We start from the raw sequence: 19,332 nt of genomic DNA on the forward strand, positions 1-19,332 counted from the left end.
TCCCCAAATAACCCCCAGGACTGGAGGAAAAACGCCTGGGAGGCAAAATTGATGCGACCCACCCTGCTCCCAGATGCAAAGGGTGGCCTTGGGGCCAGATCCAGGGGTCCAGGAGAAACTGCATCCCACCTCCGGGAAAAAAAGGAGAACAAGAAGGCCGGGGGAGCTGGGATGCTTCGTGAAACTCCTTTTTTCCTTCCAGCTTCTTCCAAGGCTTTTAATTCCCAGCTCGTCTTCGTTTTGCGAAGTGATCGCTGCCCAACGGACCTCGCACATTCCCCCCCACCCCCCCCAAATAATCATTCCCCACGTGCCGACGTCGCCCCTCTTCTGCCGCCGAACCTGGTGGGTGGATTTGCCACCGAGACCTCCAATGGATGGAGGGGCTGGGGGGGGGTCGGAGGGGCACCGAGCTGCCCCCCCTACCACCCTCCACAGCCCTGGGCGAGGGGCTGGGGGGCACCGGGGCAGCTCCGGGGGTGGGCAGAGCATCGCTGAAAGCACGATGTCGGCCTTGGGGGGGGGCCCAGCGCAGGCTCGCCGAGGGTGTCGTGCTCAGCCAGAGTCTACTCAGGCACTTCAAATAAAAAACCCAAACCAATAATTAAAAAAAAAAAAAAAAAAACCAAGCCAAAACATTCATTAGATTCATTAAAACAGCCGGAAAGGGGCTGTGTCGAAAGCAGCGTCAGTATTGCCAAATTTGAGCAAGACACCCCCCCCCCCCCCGAAATGCGGCAGGAATGGGGGGGCTTGTGGGGGGATTTTGGGGTGCTCTGCCCCCCCCCATCCCCAGGTCTGGGGGGGGGGGGGGGGTTGAGGCAAGATGCTGACAGCTGGATCCAGCTTCTTGGGGCGAGAGGAGCATCCCAGACCGAGCCCCTTCGACGCTGTTTCATCCAGCCAGGGGGGCTGGAAAATTCCTTTTGGGAGCAAAACCCCCATTTTTCGGGCCTGCCCGACTCCCAAACCCGGCGTGTTGGGAAGTTGTCCCAACCCCACGGAGGACGAAGCTGCTCTCTGTGCCCCGCTGTCCCCAAAGCGGTGTTTATCCCCACCGGTCCCAGTTTGCCCCAAACTGGCTGGTTTTTGCCCCAATCCCGCTCCGGGTCCCCCTCCTGCCCGGCATGCCGGGAAGGGCCCCGCTGCTCCAAGGAAAAACCAGGCTGGGAGAAAGAGAAGAAAATGGTGTCCGGCGAGCGATGCCACCTCCCCACGTGTCCCCGTGTCCCCATCCCCAGGAGGATGTGGGAGCCCGGGGGGGCGGCACGGCTTGGGGGGGTCCCCTCGTATCCAGCCCCGCCCCGTCCCGCTGCGGGTGGGTGGTTTGGGCTCGGAGGCATCCAGGGTGGGATGGACAGGCAGCTCCCGGCTCCGTTTTCGGGGGTCTTGCGGGATGCGGGGAGGCAGGAGGGGACCGGGCAGCTCAGCGTTGTCCCCCCTCCCTCGCCAGGGGTCGTGTCATTGGGCGTGGGACAGTTCACTCTAGGGGGTCCTGTCGCCTCTGGCTCCCACGCCGGGCCGAGGCTGGATCCAGGGCAGGAGGAGGTTACCCGGATCTGGGGAGAGAAGGGGAGAGGAGGTGTTAGGGGTGAGACCGGGGTGCAGGGAGTCATCCCCGCCGCATGTCCCTGTGTCCCTGCATCGCACTGAGTGAGGGGACAAGGAGTCACGGCCCCCGGTAGCTGCAGACTGCCCACCCCGGGGGACAGGGACCTGCCAGGGTGGCCTGGGGTGGCTCTTGCATGGCCATCACCCTCATTTCACCCTCCCCAAAATGTAAGAGAGCAACTGGGGCCAGGCTGGGAAACCCCAATGGGTTGATGTCCCCCCCCGCCCAGTGACATGGGGGCTGGTGAGGCTGCCCTGCTCACCCATCCCCGGCTGCTTGCAGGCACCGAGGGGACACGGAGGGGACACGGAGGGGACACGGAGGGGCCCAGGACCCTGAGCACGGGGGGGGCCCACACTGCCCGTCCCCGCAGCATGCTGCCAGCCCTCTCTCCGGGCAGGACGCCTTTTGGCGGTGAGCACCGGGGTCTGGGGGATGCTGCAGACGCCTGCAGGCCGGCTGCCCCCTGTGCACGTGTGCAGGCATGTGCAGGCGTGTGCATGTGCATGCAGGCACGTGCAGGTGAGTGCACGTGTGTGCGGGCATGTGCACGTGTGTGTAGGTGTGCACGGGCATGTGCGAGTGTGTGTGCACGAGTGTGTGCATGTGCGTGCGGGCATATGTGAGCGTGCGCATGCATGAGTGCGTGTGCAGGCAGGTCTGCGTGTGTGCACATGTGTGCACAGACAGGCGTTGCTGTGCATCCTCATGTGTACACACGCACGTCTGAAATGCGTGGGGAGAGCCGGCACCGCCCACAGCAATGGTGCAGACCCACCTCTGCCCCGGCCCGGACACCGCGGGAGGCCGGATCCCGGCACCGGGCACACCGGGTCGCACAGACACACCGTGCACAACCGCAGCATGGGGCAAGCACGCAGCCCCTCACACTCAGATATAGAAACATCCCCCCGCCCTCCCCAGGACACTGCAGAGGGACCCCCTGCAGACACCCCCCCCCCCCGCCCCCCCACATCCATGTCACAACTGCCCAGGTCTCAGCTACCGGCTCCCAACCTGCGTTTCCCACCTTCCCGATGTGCTACAGGAGGGATTTCAGAGGTGAGAGCCCCCGTCCTGCAGGGGTGGGGACCCGCTGCCACCCTGGTCGGGCAGGAGGGACCCAAGAGGATGAGGAGCAGGTGCTGGCATGGCACATCCTCCTCTTTCCACTGGGTGGAAACCCTCCCCCGCACCCGCCATTAATCCAATTATAGCTAATTGCTGACTGCAGAATAAGCTTTAATTTCTCAGGCTAGGACGGCAGCCCCGCGTCCCTCCTGCCCGGCTGTCCCATGGGGACACAAGTGGCCAGATCCGCTCCACCGAGCTGCGACAGCACCTTGTACATCCTCTCACGGGTGATGGGTGGCAGCGAGACCCTCCTGTGTCCCGCCCCAATGGGGTTACCACTGCCCCAGCACCCCCTCGGGTCCCCCCCGGGTGTCACCAAGCCACCGCGGGACCCGGCATCTCCCACCTCGGGGACAGGGTGCATCGCCCCGGCACGGGCTTTTTTGGAGTCCATGAGCCCGACCTGCCACCGCTGTCAGGGTGATGGAGGTGCCTCAATATAAATTATAGCTGCATTAATTAGGTGGTAGGTTATTAATGAGCTGCAGGGGTAGGACGGAGGGGGCTGCGGGCAGGGGGGAGCTGGCAGCGCATTGGCAGGGTCCCGGTTGTGACCCCTCCTGGGCTCTGCCTGCAGAAAGGCCACAAGGATGCGGGCGGCCCATGAGCTTGATTAATTAGGAAGCAATCTAATTACAAGGAGTGCTGCCCGAGCCAGCCCTGCAGGCAGGGCGAGAGCTGGCAGCCCCCAACACGTGCTGCCTGCGAAGGGCTTTGGGGCTTGCCCATGGGGTTGTTGCAGGCAGGGGGCGAGGCCAGAGGCTGGATCCGTGCCGGGGAGCCAGGCAGCACCGTCCCCAGCATCACCTCGGGACGGGATGCTCCGGTGCCCGGGTGGGTACACAACCCACCCCCAAACCGTGCAACCCCGAACCCCCCATCACCCCAAAACAGGTCCTGGGCTGACAGGGGAGCCCTGGGGTGGGGCTGGGTTTTGCAGAGGATACAGGGCTTGGGTTAAACATCTCCCAGAAAGGGAGGAGAGGGATTTTCCCAGCACCTCTGCACCCTGCTGAGGTCTCCCCATCCTGGTATCTCAGCGCTGAGTTTCTCTGCCATCAACTTTTGGGTCCCCTGTATATGTAAAATTGATATTCCCCCCACCTAAAATTGATATTCCTGCTGATATCCCCAAATGCTGCAGCTCTCAGCACTCATCCTGCAGCCATCGGGGAACGCTGGGCCCACAGCAGCCCCCCGGCAGCCCCCCGTGCCCCCTGTGCTGCTGGAGGCTGCAGGCAGGAGAGGGTCAGGCAGGGCTCCCCCCAGTCCCTGCCTTCTCCGCTGCCCGTCTTTGCCACGGTGGCTTTGCACCATCCCACCAAGGCAGGTCTGAAGGGGTTCCCTGGGGGACACCATCCATGGGACATGTCCCATCCGTGGGACAACGCTCTTCTGGGTCCCCCCAAGGGTGGGCACCCGGCTGGGGGAGGGCAGGACACCCATGTCAATCCCCAGGACGTGGGTGCTGGCACTGCTCCCACCCCGGGGTGACACCATGGTGAAATGCCAGTGCCACCGCCCGTGTGCCCGTCCCAGGAAGCTCCCGTCCCACCATGGCCCACTCACACCCGGAGGGCTGGGGGGCTGATGGGGAAGGACCAGCTCGATGCAGGGGGGCACAGCACCCATGGGTGCTCACCTGCACCTATACACCCGAGAGACTGTCTGTGTCCAAACGCCCAGGGAGGGCCAAGCAATATCGCAAATGCATTTGTTCCACCACAGCCCTCTCCTTGCATCTCTAATTACATGGTGTGCCCTTGAATTTGCATAGAAGGCTTAAAATATAATTAATTTTTGGCACCCGGCAAAGCCCGCACGAGGCTAATCCCTTTAGATTTTGCAGCCTTATCTCATTTGAGCATTTATCTAGTTAAGCTTAATGGGTAAGGGAGAGGAAAAAAAAAATCAGCTGCACCTATCTGAAGAGCTGCTGCTCCCCCTGGACAGCCCCAGCATGTCGAGGCTCGGCAGTCAAAAAGAAGCAAAAAGAAAAACAAGGGCACAATCCCCCCTAAAACTGCCCAGCCCCAGCCCCGCCGGAGCCTCTGGGCTTTATATTGAGGCCGAGCAGACTCACAGACCCAAATCTGTTGGGTTACGATGGTGCGATGAGGCACCTTGGAGGGGCTCCTGCATCCCTGAGCACCTCTGAGCATCCCCAAGGCTTTCCCCGGCCCAGCCTGGACTCACGTGTAGAGCGGCTGTAGCTGTAGGTGTGACGTCTTCTGTGGCGCCTGGTAGCCGTAGGAGTCAAACCCGCCGATGAAGTCGACTGGGGAGAGGGGGGAGAGCAGCGAGGTGAGCTGGGGAGGGCAACGGGGCAATTTCCTTGCCTCCCCCTGCCTCGACGGCACGCGTGGGTCATGCAGCATCCCGGGTTGCAGCAGCATCTTGGGGAGCTGCAGCATCCCAGGTTGCCGCAGCATCCCGGTTTGCAGCAGCATTCCAGAGAAGTGCAGCATCCCTCCCGGGTCACCACAGCATCCCAGGTCCTGGCAGCATCCCGGGAAAGTGCAGCATCCTAGGTTGCTGCAACATTCCGGGACGCCATAACATTCAGGGTCATCGCAGCATCCCAGGTCACCACAGCATCCTGGGGAAGTGCAGCATCCCAGCTCGCAGCAGCGTCCCAGGGACGCGCAGCATCCCGGGTCGCAGCAGCATCCTGGATTGCTGCAACATCCCAGGCCATGGCAGCATCCCGGGTCACCACAGCATCCCGGGTCGCAGCAGCATCCCGGGAGAGTGCTGGCGAGAAACGGAGGAAAGGAGCCGAACCGACTTGCAGAGATCCTTCGGGCTCTCTTCTCCTCACCGCAACAGCCCTTGCATTGCAGGCTGGACCAAGTGGTGAAATTACCCCATCATTGTCTCCAGAGTGGGCTTTTAAGGAGAATTATGGGGGAATTACATCTCGTTTAAAGCACGTCGTTTAGGGGAATTGCAGACACCAATATATCAGTTTTCACGGCTGCAATTTCCAGCCCGGTGGTTCATCCCCCTCCGGCCGGCAGAGCCCATCACCCGCCTGTCGAGCCCCCGGGGGGTTGCCGGAGGGATCACGGTGGTGGACCCCAGCCCTTCGCCCTGGCTCGATGCAGTGGGAGCGACGGGTGGCTGGGGGTACCCCGACTTCTCCCACGATCATCCTACGTGCCCCCAGACCAGAACCCTCCCACAGGCACAGCCGGCGGCTGCTCAGCCAGCCCAGGAAGGGGCACCACGCGCAGCCAGGCGGGGGTACCCAAGCCGTTACAGGAGCCATAGCGCGACCCATCTTCCCAAAACAAATATATTAATCCCCAAGGAGCCATGATCCGGGTGGATTCGCACACCGGGAAACAGCAGTGAGCTCGAGGGGGGAGCCCAGTTCTCCCAGCATATTTATCTTCCTGACTTAATATTCAGCCAGCTCTCAATTTTGACACCATCCATCCATTTCCAAATCTAATAAGATATTCCATTAAAAACGATGCATTTGAATCTCGGGCTCCAGCAGCATTAATATTAAAAGTGTATTGAATGCGGGAGTTTGTTTGAATGCAAACACGCTTCAAAGCCGGCGGCGGTAGATAAAACCTTTTGCCAGCTCCCCGGGTACAGAAACAAGTTATTACCGCAGGCAATGTCCAATTTCACACGGAGATTTTCCTTTTCCGCTACACCGGTTCCCGGCAGCGGGGGGAAAACATGAGGATGCTGAACCCCGGCACCTCCTGGGCTGGACTGGGACCATTTGTGGCTCCACAGCACCGGCAGGGATGCGGATCCCGATGCTGGGGGGAAGGAGCCCGATGCTGAGCGCATCTGGGTGGTTTTTGCCGTGCCGGCGGTTGCGGCACATCCCTGCCTGCGGTCGGCTGCCGGGAGCTGCCAGCTGGTGCAAATTAATTAACGGCAGATGAGCATTTAATGCGGTTGGATGGCTCCAGCCTTAACCGCCTGGTTAATTGGGGCCGGGGTGCTCAGCACTTCCGGAGGGGTGTTTGCAGGGATCGTTGTCGGATCGGAAAGCACAATATAGATTGTAGAAAAATTAGCCCGTAACTTTGCTTAAATTGCTGGTTTTCCCCCTGCTTTGGGGTGAAAAACCTTGAGGCGGGGAGGCGCGCTCTGCCACCTCGCTGTCTGTGGGGATGCTGGCTCGGGGGACATAATATTTCCCATTTCATCGTCCCCAAGCCCCAGGTGGCTGTCGAAAGGGTGAGGCAGGTGATGGCTGGCTCTGGGAGACGTGAGCAAGGAGGACGGCTCTCCTGCAGCCCCCCCGGGGCCGGATCCGCACCAGGAGGAGCATTCATCGTGAATTTACTGGGGCTTGGAGGTGGCTTTTTACAGCGAGGGTGATTCTCCCCGCTGCCACACCGGACCGGGGACCTGGGGGAGATGCTCTGTCCCAGAGGAGATGCTCTGAATTCGGGTCAGCGGGGAGCAGCGAGAGTGATGCCGGCCCCAAACCCAACCCCTGAGCGGCCGTGCATGGGGATGAGCATCCCGGCTGCAACGGGAGCTGGACTCGGTGCCGTGATGCTGGTGTGGGGACCAGGGACCGGGGGCCATCTCAGCCTCTTCGTGGACTGGTGCGGGGACGAAGCCCGACCCCACGCGTTGGATGAAACCGGTCCTGTTCCTGCACCCGAAGGTTGTGAGCGCTGCAGTCCCATGGGAGATGCGGCAACTCAGGGCTTGGTGTCCCCGTCCCCCTCCTCTCCCAGCCCTGGCCAGGGTGCAGCACCCTCCTCGAGGCGGGCAGGGGAGACTGCTGGTGGCACGGGGTGGCACATCACACCCCAGTGCATCTGCCTCATCGGGGATGGAAAAATGGGGCAAAAAAACTCAACTAAAGGGATCCCTTCACCCGCCTGCGACCCAGGCATTGCTCCCCCATCCCCGGCCGGGAGCTGCCGCCCCGGCGAGGTGCTGGCCAGCGTTAGCCGAGGCCATTTTGCAGCGCTGCGGCTCTTCCCCCGTGACTGATAGCAAAAGCACTTACAGCTGTCTTCTTCTTCCAGGAACACTTTGCTGACGTAGCAGGCATAGACGAAGCCAAAGAGCTGCGAAACAAAAAGCGGGCAGAGAGTAGTCGGTTATTGGGGTGACGGGCACCATGACCGGCATGGTGTCGGTGGGGGGACAGAGCTGGGTGCTGCGAGGTGGATGCCTGGGAGCATCCTGGGGGGACCCTGGGCAGGATGGGGGCTGCCTCTGGGCTGGTGGTGCCGGAGCCCATCTCCGGTGGGTCCGGGTGCTGGTTTGGGATGCAACAAGGTCGGATGGTTTCAGCTGCACTGGGGGGGCAAGGGTGGTGGCTCTTGGGGGGACGGGCTGGCAGCGCACTGGGACAGCAGCGCAGAGGGTGCTGAGACCCATGTAGCGCTGGGTGCCCCTTTGGTGGGTGCATGGCAGCTGCTCTGGACCCCAATTCCCTTGAAAGCTTTATTTTCTTGCAGCCCCCCAGGGCTCCCCAGGAGCTTTGCATCCAGGTATATCCCCTTCCCACCTCCCCATGGGGTGAGACAGCCACCGGGAAGGGGGGACCCTCCCTTTCCAGCAAGCGGCACATCCCACCGGCTCACACTCCGGCAACGCGTCTGGGTATGTTACACCGAGAACCCCCCGATTCCTGCAGCATCCAGCCCACAGCCTGCCAGGTTTTGGGGTGGGCAGCACCCCCGGGGTGCTGGCATGGGCTCCGTCTGCTTCTCTCTTCCCACCCCTGAGCCAACGCCACCCTTGATGGATGCGCGATGGTGGGACATCTCCAGCTGGACCACGGTGGCTCTGCTCACCCTGGTCCCTGCCACCGTCCCTCCTCTCTCGCTTCACAATTCGGGATGAGGAGGAAAAGTGCCAGCAGCTGCCCTTACCGCCAGGAATATCTGCGTGGCACTGCTCACTACCTCGATGTACTGGTAGTCGAGCAGGCAGCCGCTGACGGTGATGACGTGATGGTCCTCAGGCGCCAGGTTGGAGTTCATCACCGGCGTCACCAGGCAGCCTGGCCCATTCTCCATCCACCACGAGCGATGCAGTGAGGTATTGAAGGTCATGATGAAGTCTCGATCCTGCGGGAGGGGAGCAGAGGAGGAGGCACAGACCGTGGAGCTGAGGCTCTTTGCAGAGGGGTTGGACAGAAAATGGGCTTTTCCAACCCAAGGATGCTCCACGAGACCCAGGCCACGTTAATGCAGTGCGGCCAATGAACCCCTGCACCTCCCTAACCCGCAGCCAGCGTCCCTGGGGTTTGTGGCTTCCTCCCACGCCGGTGTCATGGGCCATTTGGTCAAGCAGCATCCAGGTGTGCCACGATGACCAGGTGACATCACGGATGTCCCGGAGCGGTCACCAGCACGGCAGCTTTGCCTTGAGGCAGGGAAGCAGCCGCTTGCGATGCTGCCGGCTACATCCAGCCATCTGAAAGATGGGACTATGGGATCACCCCGCCAGCGTGGTCCAGGGATGCAGAGCAGAGAGGGTTTCGGGGTGCCATCCCCCCATCCCCACAGAGCCTTGCGGGGGTCCTGCTCACGCACGTCCCCTCCTCGTAAGCCCATTACCAGGCTTTGGGGCTCTCCCTGTTTCATCTCCAGCAGCTTTTAGGTGGCAGGGAGGTAGGCAGCAGCCTCCCCACTGCAAGGCACGGCTGCGGGCTATCGCCGGGGTCGGATAAGATGCAGGGCTAATCCCCCAGTCCCCGCCTGCACCCTCCCCATAGCAGGCTCGTGCGAAGCTAAGCTCCTGGGCTCGATCCCAGGCGGCACCACGGCACGGTCGATGCCGATGCCCCTGCCCGTGGATCCCGCAGGGAGATGGGGGCTGCGCAGGTTGGGATGCAGCCCCGGCGCAGGGCTCCCGCCGGCAGCAGCGGCACGGCTGGGTGAGCACCCACCCCACGGAGGGTCCTCCTGGCACAGCTGGGTGAGCACCCACTGCATGGTGGGGTCCCCCCGGCATGGCTGGGCAAGACCCACCACACAGTGGGGCCCTCCTGGCATGGCTGGGTGAGCACCCATCCCACGGAGGGTCCTCCCAGCCCCTCTCTGCACCGCCAGCCCTTGGGCCTGCAGGGGGCTGGGAAACCCGCTAAGCATCCCTTGTAGGAAATCACCCATCTGGGATTAAAAGATTTTTCTGGGTGGGGCAGAAAAAGTAGAAAGAAAGTGAGTTTTGGTTTCTAAAACCAAAGGATGTGAGTTTAGGTGATGAGAAGCACAAAGAGGGGGTGTTCTGGCATTGCAGCATCACTGAGAAATTGGGGATTTCCGAGAACACTTGGTGGGAGCGAATTCGCCCCTATTGCATCCTCTGTGCCTGCTCCACATATCTGGCATTTCAGCTTTTTAGAAGAGCCTCAGACGACCTGTAGCAACACGGGAAGGTGGTTTTGTCCTTGCGAACCCCCCAGGAAGCCCTTTTCCCCGCTGCAGGCAGCCGCAGAGCGAGCCGGATCCTGTTTCCCCGAGCCGTCTGTGATGCCCTGAGCACAGCACGGGGAACAGCATCCTCAGAGCCGGGAGCGGGATGCCAGAGCGGGGCACATCCTTGGCTCAGGTACCCCGACCATGGGCTGAGGATGCTCAAACCATCTAGCGATGCATCATCGCTACATTAAGTTTTGCTTTTTTTCCTGTAAGAGCTATAATTTAATAGCCCAGGGTGGGGCGGGGAGGCACGGAGAGGCACAGCCCCACTCACATCCTCACCCCAATGGCCACCAGGATGACTTTTCAAAGCCATTAATGATGTCCAGCCGCTCTCGTGCCACTGCTGGGTGCTCGGGGGCCGAGAGGCGCTTGCAGAGTCCCAGGACACCCTGGAAAATTTGGAATCTGCAGCAGAGGGGTCTCCTCCTCCCCACCCCGCTGCCTTGCCCAGCCCTGCCTGCACCCCAGCCGAGCGGCTGGAGAGCCTGCCCCAAACCTTCCCATCATTGCTTGTCCCTGGTCCCCATGTCCCTTTTCCGCTTTATCTCCTCGCCAGTGTGTTAGGAAACAGCACCGCCCAATTTCTGCACCCCATAAACCCCAGCAGCGCCGAGGGCCCGCTGGTGATTAACGAGTGCCCTGCAATTCCCGACTCATCAGCCTCATCAGCCTAATTAATCTCCTGCTTCGAAGCCTCCCCCCCACCACCACCTCGGCCTGAACTGTCCGTCTGTCCATCCCACACACGCCTGGGTGCTCGGTGCTGCAGCTGGGAGCCCCTGGGGAGGCACCTCCAGCACCCAGGTGGGTGCTTTGCTGCCAGGGTGAGGGTGTCCTCAGGCTCCGGGTCCCTTTTTGGGGGGCAGAGCTGTGGGGCAGGGGAATGAGGAGGGCAAGCAGCAGGAGAGCAGGAAGGATGGAAAGATGGAGGGAAGGGCGATGGAGGGAGGGAGGGAAGGACGGAGGAAGAGGAGGCAGGCGGGGGCAGTGGTTACCTGTGACAAGCGTCCAACCTCCAGGTAGAAGCAGATGATGAAGGCGTTCCAGCCGACCCACAGCACCAGCCACACCGCGTACTGCCGAGAAGAGAGCTGGTCAGGGCATGCCATGCCAAACGGACATCCCCCGGTCCGTCCCCCATCTGCTCCGCTCGCTGGATCCCGCCAGATCCACAGGGATTGGGGTTTGGATACGAGAGGGGATCTGGGGCTGAGCCATCCCCGGGGGTGATGATGCTGCTACAGCCGGGCACGGGGAGCGGCATCCGCGGCGGTACCTACCATCATGAGGTATTTGGATCTGTACTGGATGGTCCCAAAAATACCCAAAATAACGGCCATGATGTGTAAAAAATTAGCCAGGATGGGTGCCCACTGGTAGCCCAGGAAATCAAAGATCTGCCTCTCCAGTGCCGCTACCTGCAACAGAGCAAAGGAGGGGTTGCAGGTATTAAAGCAGGGCATCGGTCACCGCAGCAGCTCCCGGGATGCTAAAGGCAAAGAGCAGCCAGTAATTAATGGGAAATCCCATGGATAATTAGTTGCAACAGGCTGAAACATCTGCGTGATGCATCGGCCGGCGGTGGGCAAATGCATGGCAGCGAGCGAGGGGTTATTAGGAATAATTGGAGCTGAGAAGGGGGAGCAGGGAGATGTCAGCTTGTTGCCCCGCCAGCACCCTCTGTGCCTCAGTTTCCCCATCACTCAGGTCTCAGGCACTGCTGAAAATTACCCTCCAGGCTGGGTTTATCCCTGAGCTCAGCTCGTCCAGGGAAAACCTCCTGCTCAGGTCATGCATGGGGTCCCCCGGTATTTTGCAAGCGATTTTTCTGCCTGTCCTCACCAGCTTGTCGCGTGCCTTCCTATTTAACGCCATTAGGTTTTGATCATCGTTATCTTTCGTAATCCATAAATAAGGACGCCGTGCAGCTTAATAAATCGCTCGGCACGCAAAATCAGAGATGGTAGCCGGCATGATCTGCCTGTTATCCCAGCGCTTATTTGTGGCTCTATTTGCTACTGGCTTGGGGTCTACTACTCTTAATTACAGGATTAGCTTAAAGAAAGGTGGTAGCAAAGGTGAGGTGGGAGTGCTGGAGCATTTGCTGATGGTTTTAAGTTAAAAAATGGAGATTCGATGAGGCTGTGGTTTATAGGGAACTTTCAGGGAACTTTTAAGGAACTTTGGGGTCTGTCAGATGCCGCAGCCCCAGAGGGCGCGGGGACGGGGCTGCAGCGACACGTGTCTCCAGCAGCCTTGCAAACCAAACAACCTCTTTACATTTACCTTTCTGACAGCCCAGCCCTGTCTCGTCGCTCTTTGAGATGCCCCAGATTCACCCGATAAACCCTGTGAGCCAAGTCCTCCCCGTGGCACCGCGCCTCAGTTTCCCCTCCCAGTGCAATGACTCTCATCCTGGCAGAGAAGTGGGAGTCTGTCCTGAAAAATCGCGGGAGAAAATGGGCTTTACATCCCTTCTCCATTCACCAGCATCTTCCCCCAGTGACCTGGATTTAGGGGACCTCCATCCTGGCGCTCCCTGAAGCTCCCACGGGGGTTACGGCCGCGGGGCTGCCCCAGGGCCCCGCAGCATTCCTGTCCATCCAGCCCGACTTAATGTGTCCTAATTACAGGGGGGAAATAAAGGAGGTGGCAAATGTCCTTCCCTAAGCGTCCTTCCCTAAGTGTGAGGATGAGGCATAGCTAATGCATCTGTGTGTGCAACCACCAGCTGTGCCTCAGTTTCCCCATCCATAAAGCATCACGTGCTCATTGAATTGGCTTAGCGAGGGCTCTAATTAACACCTATTTTAGCCCAGCTCCATCCTGCCAGCGGGTGGAGAGCCAAAGGCAGAGCCAAGGACCATGGTACCCCATTCCCTACCCCCGGGATAGGATCTGCTGGATCCGTGCCGGCAGGACCCCGGTTTCAATTAAAGGCGATGCAAAGCCATGGAGCAGCCGAGCCCGGGCAGCCGCTGGATCCACAGGGCCGGGACCAAGGCTGTTTGCATTGAGGCTTAATTCAGTTCCACGCTATTTAAACTCTTTGAGGAAACAGCCTTTGGAAATACTTACAACTGGGCCGTGAATCTTTTAAATTGAGGAATGTAAATAATAAATGATACAAGGAGAGCGGTGCTCGGGGTTTTATAGCCATCCATCGATCTGGTAGCTGTTGACAGAGCTGCTTAGGAGGAGCTAGATGTGAAGGCTGCGAGTTTTGGGTACTGGTGAGTCTCCAAGTCGAGGGATGGGGCTGGGAAGAGCCTCTGGGAGCATCCCATCGAGCTGGAGCGATGGGCTTACACCCGCATGGCTCCTTAATTCCAGCCCATCAAGCCAGGACAGGCTGAAGGAGACGGAGCTGGGAAAAGCCTGGTTGAACCGAATCCTTCTTCGTCCCAAGGAGAGGCAAAATTAGTGGCAAACACCACAGTCTCCCCGCGGACGAGCGAGGGATGCTAATTGCACCAAAAAGCTTTGCTGGAGCCGCCCTGGCAGGTAAAATGCTGCTTTGTGTGTGCCGTTATTCGAGCTTATTCCCCCCAGGTGAAAAGCAAATACTGTTTTTTTCAGCCTCGTCGGATCCTGCTTCAGGTTAAGGAAAATACGGAGACACAGCACAAACGCGGCGAGTCTGCGGCTGTAGCTCCCCTGGCACTCGCCGCCCGCAAAGCACCAAGGGCATCCCAAGGGCAGCTCAGCAGCCTTACGCCCAGTTTCACGAGTGGGGAAACTGAGGCACTGCCACGCTCCGGGGGGTGTGGGTGGCACAGGTTTGGCAATCCTCGTGCGGGGCATGGCAGGGCTCAGCGAGCACCGACTTCAGCTCAGACCGATGCTCCTGGCTTGCTCCAAGCGCTTCTCGCCGCTCGCTCACTGCGGACCCCGGGCTGGTCCAGCACTGGGAGCATCCTTGCCCGATCCTGTGGGGGTGAGATGTCTCCCGGCAGCAAACTTCAAGACACCCAGGCTTTTCATGCAGCTACCGCCAGCCGTTCATCAACGGTGGCCCTAAATGAAGCAAGAGCAGTGCGCAAGCCTGGCCACGGGGCTCGGTGTCGCCTGCAAGCATGGCAAGGGGCTCTGCAAGCTCTCAGCATGCTCTGCAAGAAACCTCCGAGCAACTTGGGGACCGGCAGCATGCAACCCCCGCCAAACCCAGGTGACTTGTGGAGCTCGGAGCATCTTCCCCAGCCTGTCCTCCTCCTGTAAAGGGTATTTCCCATGCTAATAGCAGCCCCGTTAACGACCCACCCTCATTAACACCCTGCTCTCCCCTTTCAGCTCTTACTGCTGCTCCGCCATCAAAGCCGTAATGCTCCTGGGGGTGCGGGGCCGGGAACCACACACCATCCCGCTGCTAATTAAGATAAACCTGCAGCCAATCAATGCAACAAGTTTTAGGGCTCCCTCTTAATTAAACACTCTCTAGTTTATCGATCAGCCCCAAAAGTTCCCTTTGCAGCAAATCATATCAATTAGCTGGGGGCAGGCACGCGCCAGAGTCCTGCTAATTGAAATGTGTTGCCTGCAATGATTTTATTTTAATCAAGAAATCGAAGCAGGCGAGACACGGGGACCGGGCTCCATCAGCATGTGGCAGTCCCCAGGGAGGACCGTGGCAGGAGGGGACGCGTGCGGAGCCCCTTGGGGACAGGGAGCCACCAGGGCTCAGCCCAGGGGCTCTGGGCAGGCAGAACCGGTGAGGCAGAGCTCAAGGAAAATGGGATTTTTTAGGGGTGCTGGCAGCAAATTCAAGTGGGAAGGAGCTCGCCTGTCCCCAAATCACCCCTCGGTTATGGCACCTTCACCTTCCTTGGACCCATCCTGTTACTTGGTGGGGTTTTCCCAGTCCTTTTTAATCCCCATGACAAGGACGGGAGAGATGAAAGCCACTCCGGCTGCACCAGGAGGATTGCACAGACACCGGGGAGCACCTTCCCCTATGTCCCATCCCCACCAGATTTGATACTTTGAGGTTGGAAATCCCTCCTGCAACCAAGCTGGGCAGCGTTCGGCCCCAGGAAGAGCATCCCCAACCCACCACCCTCCAGTATCATAACAGAAATCGTCTTGCCCAGCAGCTGCCATTTCTGCTCTCTCGGAATCAGAGAATCACAGGATGGGTTCGGCTGGAGGCACCTTCAAAGATGCATCTAGTCCAACCCCCCTGCCATGGGTAGGGACATCTTCCACTAGATCAGGTTGCTCAAAACCTGACCTCAAACACTTCCAATATAGAATCACAGAATGGTTTGGGTTGGAAGGGACCTTCAAAGATCGTCTAATCCACCCCTGCCGCGATGAGCACAGACATCTTTTGATCATCTTTCATGTTGCTCAGAGCCCCGTCCAACCTGACCTTGAACGCTTCCAGGGATGGGGCATCCACAACTTCTCTGGGCAGCCTGTGCCAGTGCCTCACCACCGTCACGTACAACATTCCTTCCCTATGTCCAATCTAACCCTCCCCTCTTTCAGTTTGAAACCGTTGCCCCTTGTCTTGTCACTACAGGCCCTGGTAAAAAGTCTCTCTCCAACTTTCCTGTAAGCCCCCTTTATATATTGAAAGGCCACAAGAAAGTCTGCCTAGAGCCTTCTCTTCTCCGGGCTGAACAACCCCAACTCTCTCAGCCTTTCCTCATAGCAGAGCTGTTCCATCCCCCTGATCATTTTCATGGCCCTCTTCTGGACCCGTTCCAACAGGTCCGTGTCTTTCTTATGCTGAGGGCTCCAGAGCTGGACGCAGTGCTGCAGGGGGGGTCTCACCAGAGCAGAGTAGAGGGGCAGAATCCCCTCCCTCGCCCTGCTGGCCACGCTGCTTTGGATGCTGCCCAGGATACGACTGGCCTTCTGGGCTGCGAGCGCACATTGCTGGCTCATGTCCAGCTTTTCATCCACCAGTACCCCCAAGTCCTTCTTGGCAGGGCTGCTCTCAATCCCTTCATCCCCCAGCCTGGATTGATACCGGGGGTTGCCCCAACCCAGGTGCAGGACCTTGCACTTGGCCTTGTTGAACCTCATGAGGTTCACACAGGCCCGTTTCTCCAGCTTGTCCAGGTCCCTCTGGATGGCATCCCATCCCTCCAGCGCATCAACTGCTCCATCAGCTTGGTGTCATCTGCAAACTTGCTGAGGGTGCACTCGATCCCACTGTCTATGTCACTGATGAAGATGTTAAATAGTACTGGTCCTAGTATGGACCCTTAAGGGGCACCACTCGTTACCCATCTCCACTTGGACATTGAGCTGTTGACTGCAACTCTTTGGATGCAGCCATCCAGCAAATTCCATATCATAGAATCATAGAATCATTGAGGTTGGAAAAGACCTCTAAGATCATCGAGTCCAACCATCGACCCAACACCACCATGCCCACTAAACCATGTCCCTAAGTGCCTCATCTACACGTCTTTTAAATACTTCCAGGGATGGGGACTCCACCACTTCCCTGGGCAGCCTGTTCCAATGTTTAACCACTCTTTCAGTAAAGAATTTTTTCCTCATGTCCAATCTAAACCTCCCCTGGCGCAACTTGAGGCCATTTCCTCTCGTCCTATCACTATCCTTCTAACAGTCCCATCAAACCCACATCCTTCCAATTTAGAGGCAAGGATGTTGGGGGGGGGACCTCTTATTGCATCCCACCCTGTGTTTCTGAGACAAAACCAACCCTGCCCCCCGCTTGGTAACAGGGCAGTGGACAGGCTGCCTGTGGGGACCAAGACCACCCTCTGCCCAGCGAGAGGGACACCACGTCCGCAGGGTGGCCATGAGGTCTCCGTGCCACCTGGGGCCATCCCTCATCCCCCTGTCCCCACCGGGGACAAGCTGGAGCCACCACGGCCCCCCCAGCCCACGACCCTGCCTGGGATTTACAGATGCTGAAAGAAGCAGGATTCGGCAGCAGATCCTCCATCATATCAGCCACACCTGACGGCTCTTAGAGACTTCTCCAAAACCCACTTAATTACCACCAAAACCGAAGGGATGGGAGGACACGGCCACCTGTGGACACAAGCGTCCCTGGGGCACACGTGTCCGGGCGCTCAGCAGTCCCGGCAATTGCAGGGACGTTTTATCCATGTCCTCCTGCTGCAGTGCCCAGGGGAGGTGACGCTCATGTCACCAGGGCCCGGGGCGAGGATGCTGGCCAGGCTGCGGCCCCTGGTCCCCCTGGGCTCCGTGGGGGAGGCGGCGCTGCCCCCCACCCCCCGCTCCATCCTCTCGCCTTGGCTGCAATGGGGATGACGCATTTGCTGACACAGATGCACAAATATATTATTGCACCCCCGAAGCCTCAATAATTAACGGGTGGAGAGAGATGGGAGCTCGCTCCGGCGCTGGGGGGGGTCATCTCCTGGTGGAGCTGGGGAGGGGGACGGTCCCTCCATCCTGCTCACTCGCGGCCGGTCCCTCCCGTCTCTCCCTGAGCCCCACCAAAGCTGCAGAGCCCCACGGTTGCATGCTGGGCGATGCTCTGGGGGCATCCCTGCTGCTCGCTGCACCCTCGCCCAGCCTGAAGCCCCCCGAGCATCACCCCAGGGTGCAGCAACACCCCAGGGCGCAGCAGACAGGGAGTCATGCCTGGGGACACGGGGCAGCGACCCCCCCGTCCCCCAGCTGCATCTCAAGCTGTGCCACCCCCCATGCCTAGGCAGCGATTTTTCCAGGTACCTGATTCTGTATTTAATTGCTTTTAAATAAAAGCCCCCTGTCCCCGACGTCCCCAGGGGGGAACCCAGGTGTCTGGAGCACATGGGGCAGCGGTGACTTGGGGATGGGCATGGTGACACGGGCATCCAGCCCTGTTAATTCACACAAGGTGACACTGGTCACCCTGTCCCTCTGCCCGCAGGGACGGCCCCGGCCAGGCCACCACATGCCTTTCCCCGTTCCGGGCTCCCCCTGCTTGCTGCCGCTTCAGCTGGGCCCTTTTGGGGCAGAACGGGTTTGCACATTGTGGGTTCGCACATTTTTACTACCTGGGCAAAACACTTTCTGGGGGGGGGAAACATCCCCTTTTTCTGGGATGGGAACTCTTCCCATCTATTTTTTTCCCTTTCTAGGAAAAATCAGGGTGGAAATGTCCCCTTCCCCTGCCCGCGCGGATTATTAAAACCCTCAGAAGGGTGACGGGAAGGTTTGGTCCTGCCTGCAAACGTCACAGCCACATCCCAGGGAGCCGGCAGCAGAAAAGCTGCTACCCCTGGGGCTGGCCGGGGGGAGCTGCGTGGTGAAACCCCCCAAAATCTGGGGCAAGACCCCATGCGCTCGGGGATACCGGGCGCGAGATGCCCCGGCAGGGTGAGGGGAGCCAGTTCCCTTGGCGTGAGGTGGGGTTGGGATTCCTGGATCCAGGCCGAGCCCGGGAGATCCGGCAGCATCGGAAGCACCGATGAAGATGGGGAGCAGCCGCTGCCCGGAGCCTGTGGGCTGCGTGTGCTGCGGAGGGCAACAGAGCCAGCGGCAGGAGGAGGCAGCACGTGGGCACTCACGCCCTGCCTGCACACACAATCTGCCTGCACTCACGCCCTGCCTGCACTCACAATCTGCCTGCACTCACGCCCTGCCTGCACTCACAATCTGCCTGCACTCACGCCCTGCCTGCACTCACGCCCTGCCTGCACCCTGCACCCCTCCTCACCCTCAGAGCGGGGCCGGCTGAATCAGGGAGCCCGGGCACTCCCCACCACCCCCAGCCCTGCCCTCACCGCCCCCTCCCCAGCGTCCCACCAGCCCCGCTCGCACTGGGACGGGGCGCGTGGGCATCACACGCGTGTCGTGTGCCCATCATGCCTGGGTACATGGCAGTATCCCGCATCCCGCACCACTCCCCAACAACCTAGTTTTCGGCAAAGCGGGAAGCATCCCGGCACAGAACCCGCTGCCAGCCGGGATACAGGACCTCGGGAGCCCCCAGGGGACCCGGCCGTGGGGAGGGAGGGGGCAGAGGAGTGAACCCCCAAACGGGACACCCTGCAGTGGGGGGATTCTCAACCACCAAAGCGGTGCACCCAGCATCCCGAGCGCACGGGGTCTTGCTCCAGATTTTGGGGGGTTTGATGCACCAGGAGCCAGAAGCTCCCCTCGGCTACCCCTGAGGATAGAAGTTGAGGAAAAGGGGATTTTTAGAGGATTTTTAGGGAA

The 19,332-nt window shown here is 59.8% G+C and overlaps 1 protein-coding gene across 1 annotated transcript in view; it reads right to left on the reverse strand.

Moving 5' to 3' along the window:
* Nucleotides 1-325: 325 nt before the first annotated feature.
* Nucleotides 326-19,332, reverse strand: part of NKAIN1 (sodium/potassium transporting ATPase interacting 1) — a 42,618-nt gene continuing 23,611 nt past the window's right edge. The window contains exons 3-8 of the mRNA XM_076357409.1: nt 11,457-11,594; nt 11,172-11,252; nt 8,620-8,817; nt 7,746-7,806; nt 4,943-5,024; nt 326-1,559 (exon numbers count right to left, since the gene is read on the reverse strand). Coding sequence (XP_076213524.1) covers nt 1,550-1,559; nt 4,943-5,024; nt 7,746-7,806; nt 8,620-8,817; nt 11,172-11,252; nt 11,457-11,594 — 570 coding nt within the window. The 3' untranslated portion in view covers nt 326-1,549. The remainder of the gene's footprint in view (nt 1,560-4,942; nt 5,025-7,745; nt 7,807-8,619; nt 8,818-11,171; nt 11,253-11,456; nt 11,595-19,332) is intronic.

Source organism: Aptenodytes patagonicus, chromosome 21 (assembly GCF_965638725.1).
Source record: "Aptenodytes patagonicus chromosome 21, bAptPat1.pri.cur, whole genome shotgun sequence".
Taxonomy (NCBI): Eukaryota; Metazoa; Chordata; class Aves; order Sphenisciformes; family Spheniscidae; genus Aptenodytes; species Aptenodytes patagonicus.